Source organism: Embiotoca jacksoni, unplaced genomic scaffold (assembly GCF_022577435.1).
Source record: "Embiotoca jacksoni isolate LCO1_2020_lvr unplaced genomic scaffold, fEmbJac1.0.p SCAF_10, whole genome shotgun sequence".
Taxonomy (NCBI): Eukaryota; Metazoa; Chordata; class Actinopteri; family Embiotocidae; genus Embiotoca; species Embiotoca jacksoni.
In genome coordinates, this window is record NW_027185230.1 from 12,580,059 (window position 1) to 12,602,277 (window position 22,219).

The following is a 22,219-nucleotide window of genomic DNA, read 5'->3' on the forward strand; positions in this document are numbered from 1 at the left end:
GCAAATGTTGACATCACTTTTAGTTAGATTTTTTTCATCAGGAGGTTTTACTTATACAGCTAATCCAAAAACAAAAACAAAAACAAAACAAACAAAAAAAAAAAAAAATCCAAAAACATGCACCTCAGGTCAGGTTACCTGGCGCCGCGCTAGTGGCAGCCTGTTGCAGCAGCTCCCCCCTGAGAGCCCCCCTGCTGTAGCGAAGAAATTTCCCCTCGGGGATTAATAAAGTGAAATAAAAAAAAAAAAAAAAAAATAATCAGTGGAAACCGGAAGAAGGAGTTTCTCTTCAGGCCGGAACCTAACGTGATGTTCCCCTTTTGTTTCCGCTCGGACTGTGTTCCTCGGCGCTCGTACATGTGTTTTCTCTCACCAGGCTTGGTGCTCTTGATAGTTTGTTTTTCGTTTTCGGGTTTTATCAGGTAAACTGCTCCACGGTTAACGGGCATGTCGGGTGGCGGCAGCTCGCTGTTCTCCGGGTTCCGGATTCTGGGACATTATTCGAATCACGTGCCGCACGCGCTGCGGTACCACCTGAAGCACCGGGAGTCCTACGTGGTGACGGCGGTCGGTCGCAGCTTCCACACGTTCAACGTAAGACACGATTTTATATTTAGTTTTTTTTTTTAATTTTTTTTTAGTTTCAGCCGGAACTTTAAAGCAGAAACACAACTTGCACCCCGCACACGCTTCATCCGGAATAAATCAAACGGTTTGATCGATCATTTAATCGATAAACTGTAAAATTGCTGTTTTCAGTTGATTAATCGATTTGTTCGACTGCTCTGGCGGATCGAAGGTTTGCTCTTCTTTGTAAATAAAGTTTGTGTACGCAGTGGTGTCACGTGTCTGTCCTGGTTATTGATGAGCTTGTTGCTCCCTGCAGGTGAACAGGTTGGGGATCGTCGCCGTGAGTGAGTAACTCTCCATCTTTATTCAAACCCAATTCTCTCTGATTTGGCTGCTGTGCTGTGCCGTGACGTCATGTGATGCGGTTTCCTAGGTAACAGCCTGTCGGATGACATCACCTGCCTGGCGGCCGACAGGATGCTGGTGTTCGCTGCTGCCGGGCGACTCATCAGCGCCTTCGCCCGGAATAAAGAGGTACGAAACCTTGTTGTTGTTGTTTCTTTGTTGTTGTTGTTGTTGTCGTCTCCGATAAAAGTGTTTGATTGCTTTTGCTCTCCCAGGTGGTGATGCGTTACCATGGTCATAAACAAGAAGTGCGTCTGCTGCTTCCTCTGGGCGATCAGCTGATTTCCGCTGACGGCGGCGGTGATGTCATTGTGTGGGACGTCCAGGGAGGGGGTGAGCAGGAGAGGGCGGGGCTTCAGGGTCAGTCACCTGTAGCGGACCTGTCGTTACTCATGATGTCTTGTCCTCTGTCTCTATCAGATGTCTACCTGAGGCTGCAGTTCGATCCGGCGACCTTCGACCCGTCGGCCATGATGCACCCGAGCACCTACCTGAACAAGGTGCTGCTGGGCAGCTCCCAGGGTGCCCTGCAGCTCTGGAACATCAAGACCAGGTGAGTTCACAGCGCCCCCTGCTGCTGCACGTTTGTGACGACGTCACGTGATGAGTGAATGATCGCGTGTTTGATTCTCAGCAAGCTGCTGTTCACGTTCGCCGGCTGGTCGGCAGGAGTCACCGTTCTGCAGCAGGTCAGTTATTATTCAAACTAATCAGCTACCGATCAGTCGATCAGGTAGCGATCAGTTCATCAGTCGATCAATTAATCAGTCATCAATCAGTAAATCAATCGTCAATCAGTGAATGAATTAGTCAGTCATTAATCAGCCTTTGATCAGTTCATTTTTAGAAAGTGCTCAAACTGATGCTTTTATTTTGAAACCGTATTTTAATAAAAACTTCCTGCAGAGTCCTGCGGTGGATGTGGTCGGGGTCGGCACGGCGACGGGGCGCATCATAATTCACAACATCCGATTGGATGAGACACTGATGAGCTTCACTCAGGACTGGGGACCAATCAGCTCACTCGCTTTCAGAACAGGTACAGGTGCTCGTCTGTCGCCCCCCCCCTCCCTTCAAATGATGATTGACACAACTCAGCGATGAGTGAAACCTTGACACCGCTGCAGCACACACACGTTACAGCCTCACCTCTCTCCCTCAGACGGCCCGCCCATTGTGGCGTCCGGCAGTCCTCAGGGCCACATTGCATTCTGGGATTTGGAGCGTCGCCAGCTGGTCACTCAGCAGAGACACGCCCACAGAACAGCCGTCGCCGCGGCGACATTCCTGCACGGAGAGCCACTGTTGGTCACCAATGGAGCTGATAACGCCATCAAGGTAAACAAACCGAAAACACAAACAAACAGTCATCGGGGTGACAGTGAGATTTGAGTCAACAAATGTATTCTTTTTTTCTCAGGTGTGGATATTTGACCAGGAAGGGGGCGGAGCCAGACTGCTAAGGAGTCGTCAGGGCCACAGTGCCCCTCCGACCACCATCCATCACCATGGCAACGACGGGAAAAACATCCTCAGTGCAGGTAGCGTCCTCATCATGTGACCTGGTCCGTTTTTCTCTTCTGGTTTATTCTTTTGTGTTTTTGAAATTACCCAAAATATTTACTTGATTGTTTTTTTTTTTTTTACCCCTGCAGGTCAGGACGGGACACTGCAGTCTTTTTCCACCGTCCACGAGCGTTTCAACAAGAACTTGGGTCACGGTCAGTGCAGCCCTCCATCCAGAGTCTGGAGAGACGAACTGCCGACTTGCTGCCGTTTAATATCTGGATTGTTTAAATGGATTCCGGTTGTGTTTATTTATTTTTAGGCTCCATCAACAAGAAGAAGGAGCAGAAGAAGAAGAAGGGGTTGTCCTATGAGGAGCTGCGACTTCCTGCCATCACAGCGTTCTCCTCCGGTGGGTCCCAACTTCAGCCAGACAGAACATCATGGAGAAAACGTCCCAATTTAGGCAGCAGCTGACGGCCATGTTTTCTCTCTGTTGATTGACAGCTGTCACTCGACAGTCAGACTGGGACGGCATTGTTGCGTGTCATGGTGGTCGCTTGGCAACCACCACGTGGAACTACCAAAGGTGCACTATGGGAGCCCATCATCTGCAGCCTCCAGGTAGCCGAAGGGATGCCATCGCCACGGTAATAGCATCTTTACACCTGTGTTTCTCAAAGCTCCGCCCCCTGCTCGCCCACAGTCACATGACTGACAGACTTCTTGTCTCTGTTCCCAGGCCGTTGAAATCACTTCCTGCGGTAACTTTGCTGTGATCGGGTCATCGTGCGGCCGTGTTGACGTTTACAACTTGCAGTCCGGCCTGCACCGCGGTTGCTACGGTGGCGATGAGAAAGGTGTGTCCATCGTTTTATTGACTGTGAATTGGTTCATTACGCATCTTTCTGTCAGTAACCCCGCCCCCTCCGCTCCAGCTCACAAAGGCACAATAAGAGGCGTCGCCACAGATACCCTGAACCAGCTGACCTTCACATCCGGCTCTGATTGGCTGCTGAAATTCTGGCGCTTCAAGACGAGGAAACAGGAAGAAGAGCTGAAGCTAAATGCTGCGCCAGCTAGCATGATGCTACACAGAGACAGGTAGCTAACTGTTAGCATGATGCTACACTGAGCTAGGTAGCTAACTGTTAGCATCGGTACATAATTGTATTTTTCCCTTTCTTTTATGTTAGCGGGATGCTAGCGTTAGCGCTGGATGACTTCACCCTGGTCGTTGTTGATATAGAAACGAGGCGAGTCGTCAGGAGATTTGCAGGTCACCATGGCAACATCAACAGCATGGTGGGTTCAAGCTAAATCAGTTAACAACCGGCTAATGATGCTGACATCGGTCCAACTGCTGACAATTTTTTTTTTTTCCCCTCCTCAGACGTTTAGCCCTGATGGTCGCTGGCTGGTTACCGTGGCGATGGACTGCACCGTTCGTACCTGGGACCTCCCCTCTGGATGGTGAGAGTGAAACAGTTCTTTTAATGGCTCATGACCCTTGACCTCTGCTGTTTACAAGATGACATCATCACTGTGAGCGTGACAAGATGTTTGTTCAGTGAATCTGTCACTCAGCAGCAGCGTCCAATCAGAAAGCATCAACGATGTAAAGGATGATGTCGCAGCAGCGTCACCAATCAAAACTTCTTCTCTCCCCAGTCTCATCGACTGTTTCCTGGTCGCCACGGCGCCAGTGGGTGTGTCCTTGTCACCGACCGGAGACTTCCTGGCGACGGCTCACGTTGACAGTCTGGGCGTTTACCTCTGGTCTGAACCAATCGTTGCAGTGTTTACTTACAGCAGCCAATCAGATTGCCCTGCATTGATCTCTGATCCTTCACCAGCTGCTCACAGTGCAACTCTCCTCCCTCAGGACCAATAAGAGCCTGTGTGGGCCCGTGGGGCTCCGCCCCCTCCCGGCTGACTACCAACCAGCGGTGGAGATGCTGCCGGGTTTCACGGCAGATGACGCAGATCAGGAAGTGACAGTGGAGGAGGCCGATGATGCATACCAGTCAGCTGAACAGTTGGGGGCGGAGCTTGTGACTCTGTCCCTGCAGCCGGAGTCTCGATGGAAAAGTCTGCTGCACCTGGATAACATCAAAGTGGGTGTCGGGGGGGGGGGCGGGTCATCAGGGGGCGGGGCTTTGCTTACAGACAAGTTAAATATAACACTTTGTTGTTGCTTTGCAGAAGAGGAATAAACCTGCAGCGCCCCCTGCTGCTCCAACTGCAGCTCCCTTCTTCCTGCCAACAGTTGCAGGTCTCACGCCTCAATTTACGTTGCCCGCAGCAACTGAACAGGAAACCCAGGTGAGCAGCTGGATTATTGGATCGTGTGAGGTGGCTTCGTTTGACAGACAAGCAGTCGCCAATCGGAGTTCAAAGCCCGTCCAACGCATGATATCCTGTGTAGATTCAGAATAAAAGTTTAGATGTGTTTTTTGTCGGGTCATGTGACTTTTAACATTCATATGTTTGCGTTTCAGTCAAAGTTGCTGTCCTGGGGATCGATGTGTCAGAGGTCAGAGTTCAGCTCCGCACTGGAGGCAGCTCTGCAGTCCAGATCATGTGAGTCCGTTTAACAAAATAAAAGCTCATTCATGTTGTGTTTTTGGTTGTTTCTTTTCATGAATGGAAATATTTTTTAAATCGATATTCTGCAGTTGATCGGCCGCTGCGCCTCCTGAAGGATTGCGGGCCGGCAGCGCTCTCTGTCGAGCTCACCTGTCTGTCATCAGAGGGGGGCGGAGACAGCAGCCTCCTGCTTGCGTTTATTCACATGATTGACAGCATGTTGGCCAGTGGGCGGGACTTTGATCTGGCTCATGGTTACTTGGCGCTTTTCCTGAAGGTCAGCAAATCAGCACGGAGCCTAAAAAAAAAGAAGAAGAAGAAAAAAAAAATCACCCTTTAACTTTGAAAGTCTCTCTCCAGTTTCCTGTTGACAATCTGTTCCTTTGTCTTTCAGCTCCACATCCGCTCGCTGTCACAGGACACAGTTGCCATGGCAGCATTGCTCCGCCTCTCATCCCGGCTGGAGGCGGGGTGGGCAGAGCTACGAGCATCATTCGACCAATCGTTGTGTCTGCTATCGTACACCAAGAGTGCACTGCTGTGATGGACACACACACACACACACACAGAGAGTTTTGTATTAAAATTGTTGCCTGTTGATCTGTCTGTGACTTTTTTTTTGTTACAAATTGAAATGATTTCCTCTGATCAGCAGCTTTTAATTAATTGGTTGATTAATCAATTAGAAACATCTGAAGATGTACTTCCTGAAGTCAGATCAACATCATTGGGGTCAGGGGCCCCTCACTTCCAGTTTCTGTTGGGGCCCTGGCCTCAGTAGGGGCCTCTGTCAGCCTAACGCTGTTCGTTTGCTTGTTTATTAATTTATTGACGTTTATTATACGTCATTTATTTGTTTCATATTTGTCACATGAAAAAAAAAATACTCCTAACCGGAAAAACCTCGTGACTCCGGAGAAGCGACCTCACCACAGTGCTGAGTCAGCTGAACCAAACCGGAAGCAAAACAAACAGCAGTGAGCATGCGTAGCAGCAGCTCGAGCGCACACCGCGGGGACCAAAACTCACAACTTTATTTATCTTAAACCTTCACATTCATTTTTATTTTTTATTAGTTGTTTTTTTTTTATTTTTTTTTTTCATGGATTGAAGTCACCGCGCAGGTGAACCGCAGCGCGAGACCAGCCGCCGTTTGTCCAATCCGGAAGTAAGAAGAAAAGGTCCGAGTTTAAGTTAGAAATATAAAGTTGATGAATTTTGTGTCGGCGGCGGTTAAAGCTGCAGCTGCGTTCATTAGGTCACCGGGCGAGAAAACCTTTTCCAAAATATTTTCTATTCGTAATTTTTTTTAAATTTTAAACTGCAGCTGATTGGTCAACTAACGAAACGTGCAGATTAACGCACCGACAGTTCGTTCAACCGCTTCAGACTTGACAGGAAAGGCGACACGAGTCACGTCAGCTTCTTCAACTCAGTAAAGTGACAACAGCATCTCGGGGTGTCACAGAGAGGAACCCAAAACCTCTGCAGGAGCACGAGTTCAATCCTCCCGAGAGAAGCAGTTTTATCCTGAAAGTATCGAGGGGTGGGGGTGTTTTTAATTTTCATCATCAAAATAGTTCCTAATTCATTTTCTGATCATTTATAAATGAAAGTAATCAATCGCAGCTCTATTAGAAACATCCAATCATAAATGTTTACTTGAAAAGATCTGACTCCTACATTTCCCATAATGCAGCTGGCTTTGTTGGATCAGAGCCGGTCAGCGTTGAAACTTGAGTTTTTCCCAAAAGCATCGAAAAAAAATATTTGTTTGCAGCCATGAAGAGGAGTCGGGTGTTGGCGGTGCTCGTGGGCGGAGTCTTCTGTGTGGCTCTGACGTCACTGTACCGCATGCTGGAGCTGATGCCGGGGGAGGAGCCTCGGCGCCACAGGGAGACCCCTGCTGGACAAGTGGAGGAGGTGCGTCACAAACGAACAAGGTTTACCTGAAAGTGAACAATAGGTTAGGTTAGGTAGTTACTTTATTAATCCCCGAGGGGAACATTTTTTTTCGCGACAGCAGCATACAGGAAGCAATAAGATAATAATAGAATAATAGAAAAGCAATAGACTCAAGAGGGGTGCGCTACGAAAATAAATTAGTGGGTTAGCAGGTGAAAGGATAAGACTAAAATATTCAAACGTTGCATGAGGATACATTAACGTAATGAAATATACACACGTAATTAGAGTCAGATCTTCCTGTGCACTTTATGGTCAGATGATATTATAAGTCTTTCAACTTTGGCTACATATATAATTTGTTTCTGTTTTTGAAATTCATAATTTTATTATTGGCTGATTGATAATGTGCCGAGATATTGAAAAGTATAATACATTTTCTGTTCACAGTTCACACCTGAGATAAAAAAAAAACAATAAAAAAAAAACCCCGTGATATAACAGAAATAAGAAAAGGAAAAAAAAAAAAGGAGGGAAATTAATCGTAAATATAAGAAGTTTATCAGTCAGAAATTAACCAATCACATCTTTGCTTTCAGGATTTGTCCCGCCTCCAGCAGAAGATTGACAGGCTGGAGCGTCTCCTCAGCGACAACAACCGTCTGATTGCTACACTACGAGACTCTCTGCGCCATCACAAAGCATCGTGGGAAAAGAAAGGGGCCAATGGCAGTTCAGAATCCGTCCCCGGCGCAGTCGACCTGCTTCCCGGCTGCCGATTGGCCGAAGACACGAAGAAAGGGGCTGACAGAGTGCAGGTTAGCTTAGCATGCTAACATTATTAACCATGCTGCAATTAGTGTCAGCATGCTAACGGAAGTGAGCTCGCACTTATAGGTTTACCATATGGCACATTGTTCACGACAACGTCAGTATGATTTTTAACACGATAAAGGTTCGTGTCGATGTGATGATGTCACAGCGTTGCCATGTTCCATATGTTAACCGCGATGTGAAAATGTCACGATGTCGTTGTTAAAATAACGCCAAAACACGGGAAGTTTTATCTGAAGACAAAATGTCCACTAGCAACATTTAAAACTTGTTTAAAAATATTTGGTTTTTTTAATGAGGAAATATTAAAACTGATGAGATCAGGAAAGATGAAACGTAAATCTATATTGATATCAACAATCAATCTATTGAAACGTTCAGTGTTTACATTAATTAGTTTGAATCATTGCGTCTTCCTGTTGTTTGTTTGTGTTTCAGCTGCTGGATGTTTACGACCTCCTGCCCTTCGATAACCCCAATGGCGGCACCTGGAAACAGGGCTTTGAGATCGGTTACCGTGGCAACGAGTGGGACACCCAGCCGCTGGAGGTCATCGTGGTTCCTCATTCGCACAATGACCCCGGTGAGTCAGTCTGTTTCCATGACGACGGATTAACGTCTGTTTCCGTGATGACGGACTAAGGCCGGTTTGTTACCGTGACGACGGGTTAACGACGGTCTATTTCCATGACGACGGGTTAACGTTGGTCTGTTTCCGTGACGGCGGGTTAACGACAGTTGTCGTTTCAGGCTGGTTGAAGACGTTCGACGGTTACTATCAGGACCAGACGAGACACATCCTGGACAACATGCTGATCAAACTGATGGAAGACAGCAGGTACCGTCACACAAAACTGTTTCTGAAAATTATTCAAAATAATTCAAACAATAAACTGAACATATAAAAACATAAAACACTCAAACAAACAGTGGAGAAATGTTTAATTATATCAAATAAACTGAAGGTGAAGCTTATCGGTCACTAAAACTGAAATTGATCTTTTAAATAAAGCTTGTTGATTTGATTTCGCAGTTTCTTCATCATTTCTTTCACCCGCTGTTATTGATCGGAGCAATTGATGACGTCGTGTTCTGTTCCTCAGGATGAAGATGATTTGGGCAGAAATAAGTTATTTTTCCAAATGGTGGAATGACATCGACAAGCAGAAGAGAGAGATGGTCAAACGGTAACTTCACCTTCATCTCCTCTTCATCACCTTCATCTCCTCTTCAGTTTTTCAGTCATTTCTGAAAACAAGTAAAAAGTTGTTTTAAAAATATTAATTCCTTATTTTCTTCAGTTTCTTCTGTTCATACGAAGAAAAATCAACTTGACTCAAACAAAATGAAAAAACAAGTTTCACAAATGTTTGTGTTTTTTTCTGTTCATTATTTGCTAAGAAAAGGAGATCAAAATGTAAGTAATACAAAAATGACAAGGAATAAATTCTGATTAAATTTTATTTTATGTTTTAAAAGTATTTTTCAGTCAAAACTTTTAAATGTTTCTACCTGATTTAATTTTGTTTTCTTTTTTGATTTCAGTTTATTTTATTTTGTAATCTCAGCCATATTTATTCTCTGCTTCCTGTTTCTGTTGCTGCTCTGTGATTGGTCAGCCTGGTGGGGACGGGGCAGCTGGAGCTGGTGACGGGCGGCTGGGTGATGGCGGACGAAGCGAACTCTCATTACTTCGCCCTGCTGGATCAGCTGATGGAGGGTCACCAGTGGCTGCAGACCAACCTCGGTCTGAACATTTCACGTGTGTCATGCCTCGTCCTCTGCACACGCGTGTTCCTCTGTCTCATGCTGAGCTTTCATTTGTACAGGCGTGAAGCCGAGCAGCGGGTGGGCTGTGGATCCGTTTGGCCACTCTCCATCGATGTCGTACCTGCTGAAGGGGGCGGGGCTTCGCAACATGGTCATCCAGAGAGTTCACTACGCCGTCAAGAAACACTTCGCCCAGCAACAGACGCTCGAGTTTCTGTGGCGACAGAACTGGGGTAAGAAAGTTATATCAAGTTTGCTTGACGAGCTGCTGTCTCTCTAACTCCGCCCACTTCTGGTGTCTTAGACTCCTCCCCCCGCAGTGACATCATGTGTCACATGATGCCGTTCTACAGCTACGATGTGCCGCACACGTGCGGTCCGAACCCGGCAGTCTGCTGTCAGTTCGACTTCCACCGCCTGCCGGGGGGGCGGGTCTTCTGTCCATGGAGGGTCCCACCGCAGCCAATCACAGAGCAGAACATCCAGGAGAGGTGGGTAGGGGGCGGGGCCAAACGGAACAATAATACAATTAATTGTTATAACTATTACTGATTCAGGTGATAAAAACAGTCTGACAGATGTTTGTTGTTAAAACTGCAGATTTTCGAATGGAGTTCTGTCACCTTGACCTTTGACCTTTCTTTGACTCGTGGGTCGTCACTGACAGCATCACGGCTGAAGTGAACGACTCATTAACGCTGCAGGTCACTGGACTAATTAACGGGATGTAAACGAGGTCACTCGATCTTAATCCATGTGGTTCCTCAGAGCTCTCCTCCTCTTGGACCAGTACCGCCAGAAGTCCCGTCTCTTTCGTTCTCCGGTTCTCCTCGTTCCCCTCGGTGACGACTTTCGCTTCGTGGAGTCGAGCGAGTGGGACGCTCAGTTCTCCAACTACCAGAAGCTGTTCGACTACTTCGACCAGCATCCAGAGCTCCACGTCAAGGTGAGCGCTCGGGACGCTCGAGAAGGGGGCGGAGCCTGAAGGCAGAACACAGACAGTCGCTGCGAGGAAGAACCGGTCCCACGTCAGCGCACGGATGCAGCCGTAACATTTAAGTTTGAAACCGTGATTCCAGCTGTTTTAATGAACGTTCGTCCGTCTGTTTTTCAGGCTCGTTTCGGGACTCTGTCCGACTACTTCAAGGCTCTTCACCAGCGTCTGAGCGCAGCGGGAACGACTCTGCCGACGCTCCGCGGAGACTTCTTTACGTACGCCGACCGAGACGATCACTACTGGAGCGGATACTTCACGTCCCGACCGTTTTACAAACGCCTCGACCGAACGCTGGAGTCCACGCTCCGGTACCACCTCCCGTATTTCTGTTCCACGGTTGCTGTTATTTCTGACTTTATGATCAAACTTCAGCTTATTTTCTGAACGTAATCAAGCGTTTTCTTCAACCCTCTCCCTCCGTCAGAGCGTCAGAAATCCTCTTCAGCCTGACGCTGGCAGAGATGCGTCGTTTCCGCGACGACGGTCGCCCGGTTGACGATTTTCCGGCGCGCGAACACTTCCGGCGTCTGACGGCGGGGAGGCGGAGCCTCGCGTTGTTCCAGCACCACGACGCTGTCACCGGCACCGCCCGTGACCCCGTGGTGGTCGACTACGGCACCAGGTGACTACTTCCTGTCGGCACACCGGCTTGTTAGCCCGTTATCACGTCGGTGTGCTCAGAAGTGTAAATTAGAAGCTAAAGGAAAGTCTTATATGCTGTTAACATGAGCGTGTAAGCGTAGCGGGATTATTCTAGTTTGGACGATAAAGCCAAAACTTGGTATTACCAATGTGTACGGGGGAAAAAAAGCTAATAGAGGAAGAATCTTGACAAAACTTATTATTTTGGAGACTTGTGCTAAAACATGATCAAATAAGTGGTCGGCTGTTCTAGCACAAAAAGGGCTAAAACGTTTGAAGCAGTCGCTGACAGGTAAAAAAAAATATGCGTTTAATGTTGTTGCTGTTTTTAATGATTGCTTGATTTTCTTTCCTAATTTTTATATTTATTCAGTTTGGTGTCTTTTGAGTTCCTAACTGATTATTTGTTCCCTCAAAAAAAAAAATTTTTTTTCCTCCATGCTCTCTGTTGAAGGACGGCGTCGCCACCGGCAACGGTAACAGGTACCACCTCGTTTAGTGGGAGCAGTTAGCATTTAGCATTAGCCTCCCATCATACCCACTCATTTAGCTTTAGCCTCTAACATGAATTTCCGATTTCACCATTTTAATGAGCGTGTTGTTGGCTTGTTTTTCCCGTGTAGAATGTCAGTCGTGGTATGTTTGATAGTCGTTATCCTGCATTTTAAAATAGGTTTTTATTATAGAAGTGCTCATAATAGTCTTTTTTTTTTTTTTTTTTTTTTTTACAGCGCTGTAAAAGGCATCGGAGCCTCACACTGAAACTTAAAATCTGAGCCTCTTTCAAAAATGTATTTAGGTTTAAATGAATTAAAGTTCGGTTGGCTGCAGTCTCCATCCTCACCACCAGATGTCACTGAATCCCACAGACCGCTCCTTTAAATGTGAAGGAAACGGAAGCAGGAACATTCTGAAGGGATTTTTTGTTTTACAGGTTGTTTCACTCCATCCTGAATCTGCGCCAGGTGCTGCAGAGCTCCGCCCACTGGCTGCTGCTATTGGACAAGAGCCAATACCACCATAACCAATCAAAATCCTTCCTGCAAATGGTGACCTCTGACCCCATTCACAATTCTTACAGGCTCTTTTTGGTTGTGATTTAATCCACTTTATATTTTGAGTCTTGACGTTTGAAATGTTTAATCCGAGCAGCGCTGCAACAACTTATTTTTTTTTTTTTTTTTGAGGAGACCAGTAGTTTCTTTCAAGAATGACGTTATATGATTTTGTGCGACAGACGTTTTATATCCAGTATAATTCACACACCCGTGAAGCACATAAACTTTGCGTTGAGCTGATTTTAAGAGCACAACGTGGGTGATGTGTAGTACTGCACTCTTAAGTTGTGACTTACTTTTTCAGGACGACGTGATCTCGGCGCAGGACGCCCTACCTCAGAAGACGTCGCTCACGCTCAGCGATGAGCCCAGGTAAAAGAGTGGGGCTTATAGACGGAGGAGGTGGGGCCGGAGTAGCTAACTAAGAACTTTTTATTTTTGCTGGATGCTACCGTTGCTGACTGCAGCGTCACAGAGCAGTTAGCACTGCGAGCTGATGGCTGCGATTCTAATCACTGGTATTGATTGTTTCTTCAGGTCATTGATCATCTTTAACCCGACGGAGCAGCTGCGCACCTCCGTCATCAACGTCGTCGTCGATTCCCAGGACGCTCAAGTTGTTGACGCAGTAACAGGTCGACCAATGGCTGCTCAGATATCTGCAGTGTGGGCGGAGCCGAGCCGAGTGTCCACCAAGTCTTTCCAGGTAGAATAGGAGGTCGGATTGGTTTATTTTTTATGACATCACATCGATTTATTTGAACCCTCTGCGTTCTCTCGCTGCAGCTCTCCTTCGTAGCTGAACTTCCTCCTCTGTCGCTCGTCGTGTATCATGTGACCAAAGCACCGGCTGGTTCCACCCCGCGGGCGCGCTACACCATCCACCATAGCGACAAACCGCTGACCATCCAGTCAGAGCACTTCCACGTGTCCCAAACTCAAGGATCTGAGGGTGACGCCCCCCTGGTGCTTAGCAACAAACACATTCAAATCTGGAGCTCCCCGACAACTGGCCTGCTGGAGGTTAGACTTTTCAAATTAAGAGTATGTCTCGAGAATAAAAGATAAATGGAAGACTTTTCAAATTAAAAGTCTGTCAGGAAAATAACAGATAAATGGAAGACTTTTCAAATTAAAAGTCTGTACGGAGAATAAAAGATAAATGGAACAACAGTTTGACCTTCGTTTCCTGTTACAGTATAAATCATAAAAAGTCACATATTTTACACAAATTGTTAAATAAATTATCATCATTAGATCAAATTATTAATTCTATTATTGGTATATAGTATTGATCGATCTTCTTAATTGATCGTGATTCATTTTGTCCTAATGAATAACGTTTCTCTAAAACATGACTGAAACCTTTTATTTTGAAATTCAGAAGCTTCGCCTGCAGTCCGGTTTGGTCCATCAGGTCCAGGTCCAGTTCCTGTGGTACGGAACCAGAACCGGAGCGAACCGGGACAAGAGTGGAGCCTACCTGTTCTTGCCGGGCGAGGACGGGGCTCAGGTGAGACCATGACCAGCCTGGACCCGGATTCTCTCTCTCTCTCTCTCTCTCTCTCTCTCTCTCTCTCTCTCCTATTTCTGTCTGTTTATATTGCTTCCCTTTTTGTATCCTTTGTAATTGTACATGTTGCGTTGTATGCTAAGAGAGAGCGCAAAATAAAGAGAGGGGGTGACAGCTGTGTACACAGTGAAGGTTGATTTGCGCTCAGCCGCCTCAACTCTCGACTCTGTCCCTGTATGTATTTCCATTTATTCACTCACTGTAAATGTCTTCCCCCCGTCCCCCTGCAGCTCTACTCGTCCGAAAAGCCCCCCCTGGTTCGGGTCTCGAGAGGTCCCATCTTCTCCGACATCACTTCCTGTTTCCAACACTTTACACACACGGTCCGACTCTTCCACCTCGATGGTATAGTATTTTTAGCCCTGCGTTTTGCCTGTCCGGCCTGTGGCAGGTGCAGCCTGCAGACAGAACTCAGGGCCTGAGAGAACCAACTACTGCTACTTCTGTGTTACAGATTATATTTGTAATATTTTCTTTAAATATTCTGTCATCAAACACCTACAGCTGTTTGTTTGTGTGTTTGTTCCAGAAGCTGTAACTTCATTGGAACCCTTATTGTTTAGTTAATATTTTAACATGTAATGTATTTATGTTTTAATTATATGTAATAATTTATTTAATGACCTATGTGCAGGTATATTTATATATTTCCATAAGGAAAAACAATATGAATATATCATTTCTGATATTAGTCTGTAATTCCCTTTTTAAGTCACTTTATTTATTAACATTTCCATAAAAATGTCTTTATAAATTTAATTAAAATTCAAGTCATCCAACAGAATAATTTCAGAATAAAAGTCTCCTGTGTTTCTCTGTCCCAGGGCATGCTGGGAGATCCCTGGAGATTTCCAACACGGTGGACATCAGGTCAGAGTTCAACCGTGAGCTCGTCATGCGCCTTGTCAGCGATGTCGCCAACGGCGACCGTTTCTACTCCGACCTCAACGGTTTCCAGGTTTTTGAAATTATTTTGACATGCTGCTACACAGACCAATCAGATCCTTACATTACTGTGATGTCACAGTGATAAAACACTCCATTAAACCATCAGTTGATTAGTAGCTGATTGATTCTGGATGCAGATGCAGCAGCGTCGCACTCTGGCGAAGCTCCCCCTGCAGGCCAACTTCTACCCGATGACCTCGGCGGCGTTCCTGCAAGACGCCACAAGTCGACTGTCGCTGCTGGTGGCTCAGAGTCAGGCGGTGGCATCACTCAGGCCAGGTGAGGCGGCGTCCAGCAGGACTCATCTGCTGCAAGACTTTTACTATGTTTTATTTCGTTTCAGGGTTTCTGAAGAATTCAACGCGTTTCCTGTTTAAAGATATTTTATGTTTCATGAATAGGTTTTTAAAGCTCCTCATGAAACCAAACGGAGACCAAAGAATCTTTCTGCTGTTTCATCCTCTGAAGTTACTCCTGCTTCTTCTCATAACTGTCAGTGTGTTGACCTCTGACCTGTGTGCAGGTGAGCTGGAGGTGGTGTTGGACCGGCGGTTGCAGCAGGATGATAACCGCGGCCTCGGTCAGGGCGTCACCGACAACAAGCTGACAGCAAGTCTCTACCACCTGCTGCTGGAGGACCGCAAGGGCGGGGCTCAGGTGAGGGGGCGGGGCTTGGGCGAGCTGTCATCTCAGTGCCTTATCTCGACCGTTTCCCTTTAAGCTTCATATTCTAAAGACTTGTCGCGACAGCTGACAGTAAACGTGTTGTTGACGATATTCGTTGTCTTTATTGTTTTCTGACAGGAAGTGGGAGGAGCCTCAGTTGAACACCTGTCGCTGCTCGCCCACCTGACCTCGCTCTCCCTCTCTCACCCGCCAATCACTATGGTCGCCCCTGGTGACAGGCAGCTGCCAAAGCTCCGCCCCTTCCTGCCGCTCCGCTCGTCGCTGCCGTGTGATGTTCACCTGGTGAACCTGAGGACGCTGGAGGACGCAAAGGTGAGACCACACCTGCAGCTCAGTGATCAATGTCACTGTAATGGATCAATAATCAACAATCAACAATGATCCTCTGAAACTTAGAGTTCGGCCCGATTGGATGTTTGAAGCTGAAGCTGAGTGCAGTTCATTATCAATCAATCAATCAATCAATCAATCAATCAATCAGAATGTAACCTACGATGTTTGATCAAAGTAAGCTGCCTCCATGTCTGTGGGCAGAGCAGCTCATATTGATCTCAAGATTTTATTGATCGTGTGGTTTGTTCTGATTTTCTCTCAGCTGTCAGAAAAACGTCTGGACATCGTTATTAAGATGTTTGTTTGTTTAAACAGGAAGCAGGAAGTCCATCACAGGAAGTGGCCCTCCTCCTCCACAGGAAGGGCTTTGACTGTAGCTCTGCCCCTGAGCCGCCGCTGTTGTGTACATGGAGCGAGCACGAGGAGGTGCGAACACGCACACACACACACACACACACACACTTAAAATCATTTTTCTGCAACTGCTCTGAATCTTCGTCTCCCTCAGGTGAACCTCGACGACCTCTTCACTCCTCTTCAGTTTCGCTCGCTGCGTCGCTCCAGTCTCACGCTGCTGCGCGACCACGATGAGCCGGAGTCTGCCCGGCAACAGCAGCCGCCGCGCATCACAAGGCTGCGGCCGATGGAAATCAGCGCTTTCCGCGCGCAGATCGACTGAAAAGCGAACGTCTAAATAAAACTGCTGCTGCCAATGAGCCAAGACTGTTAACACTGAGAGTAACCCATCAAAGAGCAGTTAGAGAAAAGCACGTGATGGGAGGGGGAGGAAAAAAAAAAACAACTAAACTTAAAGGTGATCAACCAGATGTGATGGGTGATTAGAAATCGTTTGAAGGTGAAGATTTTGAGCTGTTACACCTGAGAACCGATCTGGAAAAAGAAGAAATGAGGAGGAAGGTCGGGAGGGAGAGGTTGCTTTTAAAGTAAAAGTAATTATTTTTTCTGAAGGTGAAATTAATTATTTATTTAAAAATGAAGAAACACTGATAGTGAATTTATGTCGCCTTGTTACGGCAACAATAAGGGACCAATTGAGTCGCTCGCTCTTTTCTGTGAATGTTCGTCCGTTTCTGTGGCGACTGTCTGTAGAGGGTATCCTGTTACTACTGTTTTGCTTGTGAGCGTGATTGATTGATTTTATTGATCAGGAATGCTCCGCATGCACATGAGGACGTTGTTTCTGCTGTGGTGAATTCTGGGAAACTTTTTTAATTCAGAGATTTTATATATTTTCTGTAAACGACTGAAAGATAACGTGTTTTAAAAAAAAAATGTAATTTTATGTCCATGACTCTGTTCAAATGTTTTTGAACAAATTCATGTTTTAATGCAAAATAAATTATTGTTTAATTTTCTGGCTATTTTTCATGTTTACTGACAGAAACATAAATTAATTAAAAAACAAACGAGGTGTGTAACCCTGAGAACTGAATATAAAAACACTGCAGACAGTCTGAGACACACGAAGAAGAGGAGTTCTGGATGTTTCCTCTGATTCTGCTGAACTGTTTTCAAATCTCTTCCATTTTATTTATTGTTTTTTTTCTTCATATTTTGAAAACTTACTAAATTACGTCTTTACCATGACCCTCCAGCCGGCGGCGGAAACGCCCCACTTCCTATTTGGGAGTCGCCAAAAATCTTCCAGCAGAAGAAGAGGGACCCGGAAGTGTTGGTCTCCTGTAAACAAACCTCAGTTCCGGTCAGAAGAAGTTTCTAAGCTGAACTGCAAATTTTATTCATGACTGCGCAGGTGAGTCTGAAGCTTCATGTTGTTTTTACAGACCTTCGCACCAGACTCTGTTCGCATTCTGTCCCATTTAACACCGCAGCGCCGTCCAGCGGAATGAAACAAACGTCAAAAGTGTTTATAACAGCGCGTGTTGATGATGCAGCTTCAGCGCCGAATTAAAGTCGGACTCGTGTTGACAATTATTATTTCATGTTTGGCAAAAATATGTTGTTCAGGGAGGAAATATTTAAATTTCACTTTTTACAAACGGAGTCTTGCAGGAGCCGAAATCAGCGTGAACCAGCTCGAGGAAACACGAGGGGGGCGACGCACATATCCAGACCCCACTGACCTGCTGAAACAACACTGGCTGTTTTCTGGCCCCTTTGGTAGCCACGTGCGAAATTCTGCCCAAAAAAAAAAATAAAAAATCAATTTTCAATATAAAACTACACATTATAGAGTTGCATTTTATTCTGACAGTCCGAGCCTGTTTAATCAGCATCCTGAAACACTCATTTGTCTCTGAAGCAGTTTCACCATTGAAGAGCCCCGCTGAAGATTTTCACAATAAAACACTTCAGTGGTTTAATAAAATTAATAAACTTATTAAAGTTTTCAGTCAGATTAAACTTTGTTTTGTTTTTTTTATCTGAGCTGCAAACATTATTTTTAGTTGTATATTAATTTGAAAAAGTTTTCTTCAGGTTTATGTGTTGTACTTCGCTAAAAGCGTGGAGCTGACTGGCGTGAAGGAGGAGGAGCTTGTTGCAGTGCCAACACCAATTAGCAGCGGGGACCTTTGGAGGCTGTTGCTACGGCGACACCCGAGGTACAGAACAGGCCAACAAAACATGCAAACACAACACGTTAAGATGACACACCATCACAACACGCCAACATGACACCAAGTATGTCCTTAAAATGTCTGAACACGTGTTGACACAATCAGCTGAGTCATGTTTCTTTTCCGTGTTCAGGCTGTCGGTGCTGCGGGATCACGTGGTGTTAGCTGTGCGTCAGCAGTACGTTGCCATCGGCGACGAGGTGGTGACTCTGGGAGACGGAGACGAGGTTGCCGTGGTGCCGCCGCTCAGTGGAGGATAGAACGCAGAACCGTAAATTATCACTTTGAATCGATCGCAGATCAACAACGAGGGCTATGTCACGCGGCACTGACCGACCGTGATGCATGCTGGGTAAAAACGCTGCAGAAGGTCACCGTGTCACGTGACATCAGGAACCCCTCTGTGACGGGGTTATTGTTATTGATCATGAATAACACTTAATGTTCTGTTGCTCGTCATGTGATCATGTTTCTTTTCTTCAGATGTCGGAGGAGCTGAAAGACGTCTTCAAGCTCAGCCGTGATTGGCTGTCTGTACAGGAAGTGGTTGACGCCGTTATCAGCCCTTCCTGTGGAGCCGTTTCGGTGTTTCTTGGTTAGTTTTCACTAAGTTTTAGTTAAACTGACTTTTATTTATTTATTGATACAGAGGATCTGATTATTGATTACTTTGAATATTCTGAGAAAAACAACCAAAATAGAAAAAAACTATAATTAAAAAAAAAGCGGATAATTATAAATTTAATATTTTGGGGGAAAAAAATAATTTCATATGATTAAAAGTATTTTAAATAATATGTGAAGAAATAAATTATTTTAAAAACCTTTTATTTGGAAATGATAAAGATTAAGTTTGATGATGATCGTGTGTGTGTGTGTGTGTGTGTGTGTGTGTGTGTGCACCAAAGGTACGACCCGTGAAGACAAAGTGGAGGGCAGGAAGGTGATTGGTCTGGAGTATGAGGCGTATGAGCTCATGGCCCAATCAGAGTTCTCCAAGCTGTGTGCTGACATCAGAGTGCGATGGCCGACTGTGACGCACATCTGTGTGCACCACAGGCTGGGGTGAGACGCTAATGCCAACTACCGTAGTGGTTTAATGATACCTCTCTGTGACCCCGTTGATCCTGCTCTTAAAGCTGCGGTGTCACAGTTGTGGAATGAAGTGAACTGTTTTGGGTCAAACTCACCCGTGAACCTCCCTCAGGTGGGTGAAGGTGGGCGAGGCCAGCGTTGCCATGGCGATCTCGTCTCCTCACCGCCTCGACAGCCAGCAGGCGATCCAGCACTGTATCAGCCAGCTGAAGGCCAACGTCCCCATCTGGAAGAAGGTAAGAGCCGAGTCGCCACGACGACCGGGTCGGCATCACGGCTGCTGATTGACGGTGTAACTGTGATTGACAGGAGGTTTACGACACGCAGGAGGCGAGCTGGAAGGAGAACTCCGAGTGCTCGTGGTCCAGAGGAGATCTGCACGTCGAATAATTCAAAACTGTTTCAGTCCGAGGCGAACGAATGGAACAGTCGTTAAAGGGGCCGTCCGCACGATGTTTAAAAGACTCACTACCGCCCCCTGATGTACAAAGTGGTGTTACAAGATTTAATTCTTCCAACGGTCACCTTTTGGGTGCTGCGATTCATCTGAACACCTGACCGAGTTATTGATCACAAACTGTCGTCAGACCGGAGTCTGTTCTGCTGTCAGAACAGCCTGGTATCAATGCTGTGATGTCACTGATCACCCGACAACTGCTGATTCTGTCTAATTAAATCCTCTGAGTCAACATGTCGATGTTTGTGATGATCGTATTTCTAATTGATCAGAGTTTGAATCCGTCACGCAGTCCCTGATCAATCACTTCTGAGGTCATTTGATTCACCTTGAAGAAACTCAACAATCAGAAGCCGGGTCCGAGGGACCGGGAGGCCCAGAGGAGGACTTTGTCTCAGTCAAAGCATCTTTGTTGGACAGACTGCTCCTGATGGAGACTCCAGACTTTGACACTGAGACCTCGGATCTTCACCAGGTGAGATCAGGTGACCAAACAACTTCCCGTTAAACCCTCAGAGACTGTGAATGTGCTGAGTCACCAGATGAAGATAGAGTTGCAGATCCTGTCTTCTTTGTCGCTGATTCTCAGGTTACGTACTTCACAGAGGATTGAACTGACGACTTTAAATTATATTTTCTTGTCTTTATTTCTCAGAAATGACTTTTGGGTCACTTTAGTGAGTATTATGACTTTTCTTTTCATAATTTGGACGGCATGCCATAGTATGATTTTTTTTTTTTAAAGTCACATTGAAGGAGGGACTCAAACCCCTAAACTTCTGGCTGAGAGGCATCAGTGCTAACCGCTGCACCACCAATCTTCCCAGGAGAATGCTCTCATTGTGACAAATCTTTAGCTCACTGCAACCTATCTGTCCACAAATATTCATTCAAATGCGACCAAAATTGCCGCAGACATTCTTTAGATAGTAGATATACGTGTTTTTAAGGAAGTCTGCGGTGATATTAAATATCTTCCTGTAATGTGTGGTGTATGCAAAACTTTTTCAATTTCTCCAAATGTTTCAACTTCACTAAAAGTTGAATCACCATCAACAGGTGGAATTTGAACCATCAATACCAACCATGGTGAAGTAGAATCTTTTACCTGTTGAGTCAACCAGACTGTCGGTGGAGTCACTGGAAAGCTCTGAGTGAACACTTTCTCCGTCGCGACTCTTTCTTCAGCGCAGAAGATAATGCAGCGGTCTACGAACGCCACTTCAGAGCTGGAAACGACCTCATGAGGAAGCGGGTTCGAGCCCCGCTCAAGGTAATCAACACGGTTCAGGGAGGACGAGTCCCATTAAGGGTTAGCCACACGTGTGTCCACTGAGGGCAATTCCCCGTAAGGGTAAGCCACACGGTTGCAAGTTTGCCGGTTTCAGGTTTGCGTTGTAAATGCAGTCATACTAAAAACAAAGCTCAAAAAATGAAACTTCTTGAATTTCTGTCCGAACTACCATAAACTTTATCCCCCTAAATCCCATTAATACTTTTTAATGCTATAGTATGATTTTTTTTTTCCATAATTTGGACGACAGAGTATGACTTTATTTTTTTTTTTTCATATTTCGGACATGTTATAGTATGCAGTTGCCTCAGTGAGATGTAAATGGGTTTGATCCCCACTTGAGGCATGCATGTCAGTTCAGAAAAAGGTCATACTCCAAAAAGTGATAAAAGCTTCATCCTGTATGTTGTCCAAAATATATATATATATATATAAAATTTAAAAAAAGTCTTACTATAGTATATTTTCCAAAAAGTGACCCAAAAGTCATTTTTGTATCTACTATAGCCAGGGCGATGCTGCTAATTTTGATGTTTCAACATGTCACAGGAAGTTGATGTTTAAGGTCAGACGATGCTCCAAACCAACTTTTTTTTTTTTTTTTTTTTTTTTAAGAATAATAAGGAACAAGATCGAGAAAAAAATGTAAACTGCAAGGGGGAATATGCGGACCCTCGCCTGCTCCACGGCGGCCCCGACCCGCTGGATCCCCGACGTGCAGCGTTATATCACTGCTTGCAGTTTTAATTGTTAGTTTTTTTTTATTTGTATGATTATTGGGCTTTATTTCCGTTTGTACTATTGTAATTCAATGCAAAGCCGTTTGTAACTTTATAAATATTATTCCTGAAAACATTCTAATATTCATAACTGATGATAAAGTCAAGAAGTAATATTTAAGACAAAAAAAAAAATAAAGAGCTTTATTTTGAAGTTTTCCGGAAGCAATCTTCTCT

The 22,219-nt window shown here is 45.5% G+C and overlaps 4 protein-coding genes and 1 long non-coding RNA gene across 8 annotated transcripts; 4 read left to right on the forward strand and 1 right to left on the reverse strand.

Moving 5' to 3' along the window:
• Nucleotides 1–299: 299 nt before the first annotated feature.
• On the forward strand, nt 300–5,668 carry wdr36 (WD repeat domain 36). 2 transcript variants are annotated; one of them, XM_069167640.1, is made up of 22 exons: nt 300–594; nt 887–914; nt 1,004–1,104; nt 1,191–1,308; nt 1,396–1,528; nt 1,610–1,664; nt 1,882–2,014; nt 2,138–2,313; nt 2,396–2,516; nt 2,631–2,696; nt 2,804–2,893; nt 2,989–3,131; nt 3,224–3,341; nt 3,420–3,585; nt 3,678–3,786; nt 3,875–3,954; nt 4,153–4,260; nt 4,367–4,598; nt 4,687–4,806; nt 4,983–5,064; nt 5,160–5,347; nt 5,465–5,668. In XM_069167640.1, exons 1-22 carry the CDS (start codon nt 448–450, stop codon nt 5,612–5,614), a joined length of 2,664 nt encoding a protein of 887 aa, XP_069023741.1. In that variant the 5' UTR covers nt 300–447; the 3' UTR covers nt 5,615–5,668. The 2 variants fall into 2 exon arrangements, with proteins under 2 accessions (XP_069023741.1, XP_069023751.1); XM_069167650.1 differs by lacking the exon at nt 300–594 and adding an exon at nt 691–799.
• LOC138209222 (uncharacterized) lies at nt 4,800–6,877 on the reverse strand. The gene is made up of 3 exons (XR_011179146.1): nt 6,754–6,877; nt 5,221–5,368; nt 4,800–4,901 (listed from the first exon to the last, which is right to left on the reverse strand). It is a non-coding gene; the product is annotated as an uncharacterized lncRNA (long non-coding RNA).
• Nucleotides 6,026–17,189, forward strand: man2a1 (mannosidase, alpha, class 2A, member 1). 3 transcript variants are annotated; one of them, XM_069167608.1, is made up of 24 exons: nt 6,026–6,251; nt 6,851–6,993; nt 7,575–7,793; nt 8,248–8,392; nt 8,560–8,647; nt 8,913–8,996; nt 9,429–9,556; nt 9,639–9,812; nt 9,884–10,070; nt 10,348–10,525; nt 10,694–10,884; nt 11,001–11,198; nt 12,153–12,267; nt 12,581–12,648; nt 12,814–12,982; nt 13,063–13,299; nt 13,661–13,789; nt 14,080–14,194; nt 14,674–14,807; nt 14,935–15,076; nt 15,321–15,454; nt 15,602–15,796; nt 16,133–16,243; nt 16,326–17,189. In XM_069167608.1, exons 2-24 carry the CDS (start codon nt 6,853–6,855, stop codon nt 16,494–16,496), a joined length of 3,453 nt encoding a protein of 1,150 aa, XP_069023709.1. In that variant the 5' UTR covers nt 6,026–6,251; nt 6,851–6,852; the 3' UTR covers nt 16,497–17,189. The 3 variants fall into 3 exon arrangements, with proteins under 3 accessions (XP_069023709.1, XP_069023718.1, XP_069023727.1); XM_069167617.1 differs by having other exon boundaries at nt 6,026–6,238; XM_069167626.1 differs by lacking the exon at nt 6,026–6,251 and adding an exon at nt 6,477–6,616.
• A 326-nt stretch (nt 17,190–17,515) lies between these two features.
• Nucleotides 17,516–18,677, forward strand: mocs2 (molybdenum cofactor synthesis 2). The gene is made up of 3 exons (XM_069167683.1): nt 17,516–17,591; nt 18,278–18,402; nt 18,551–18,677. The coding sequence occupies exons 1-3, from the start codon at nt 17,580–17,582 to the stop codon at nt 18,675–18,677; spliced, it is 264 nt and encodes an 87-aa protein (XP_069023784.1). The 5' UTR covers nt 17,516–17,579.
• Nucleotides 18,678–18,683: 6 nt separating this feature from the next.
• LOC138209228 (molybdopterin synthase catalytic subunit) lies at nt 18,684–22,196 on the forward strand. Its single transcript, XM_069167672.1, has 5 exons — nt 18,684–18,769; nt 18,901–19,012; nt 19,326–19,482; nt 19,625–19,748; nt 19,822–22,196. Exons 2-5 carry the CDS (start codon nt 18,901–18,903, stop codon nt 19,900–19,902), a joined length of 474 nt encoding a protein of 157 aa, XP_069023773.1. The 5' UTR covers nt 18,684–18,769; the 3' UTR covers nt 19,903–22,196.
• Nucleotides 22,197–22,219: the final 23 nt, after the last annotated feature.

Bases quoted from the DNA above. Each gene is read 5' to 3' on its own strand.
- LOC138209228 (XM_069167672.1), top strand. From the start codon at position 18,901: ATGTCGGAGGAGCTGAAAGACGTCTTCAAGCTCAGCCGTGATTGGCTG. The intron at 19,483-19,624 runs GTGAGACGCTAA...AACCTCCCTCAG, and splicing joins TGTGTGCACCACAGGCTGGG to GTGGGTGAAGGTGGGCGAGG. The intron at 19,749-19,821 runs GTAAGAGCCGAG...TGTGATTGACAG, and splicing joins ACGTCCCCATCTGGAAGAAG to GAGGTTTACGACACGCAGGA.
- wdr36 (XM_069167640.1), top strand. From the start codon at position 448: ATGTCGGGTGGCGGCAGCTCGCTGTTCTCCGGGTTCCGGATTCTGGGA. The intron at 4,261-4,366 runs GTCTGAACCAAT...CTCCTCCCTCAG, and splicing joins AGTCTGGGCGTTTACCTCTG to GACCAATAAGAGCCTGTGTG. The intron at 5,348-5,464 runs GTCAGCAAATCA...TTTGTCTTTCAG, and splicing joins ACTTGGCGCTTTTCCTGAAG to CTCCACATCCGCTCGCTGTC.
- mocs2 (XM_069167683.1), top strand. The intron at 18,403-18,550 runs GTACAGAACAGG...TTCCGTGTTCAG, and splicing joins TTGCTACGGCGACACCCGAG to GCTGTCGGTGCTGCGGGATC.
- man2a1 (XM_069167608.1), top strand. From the start codon at position 6,853: ATGAAGAGGAGTCGGGTGTTGGCGGTGCTCGTGGGCGGAGTCTTCTGT. The intron at 10,071-10,347 runs GTGGGTAGGGGG...GTGGTTCCTCAG, and splicing joins GAGCAGAACATCCAGGAGAG to AGCTCTCCTCCTCTTGGACC. The intron at 10,526-10,693 runs GTGAGCGCTCGG...TCTGTTTTTCAG, and splicing joins ATCCAGAGCTCCACGTCAAG to GCTCGTTTCGGGACTCTGTC.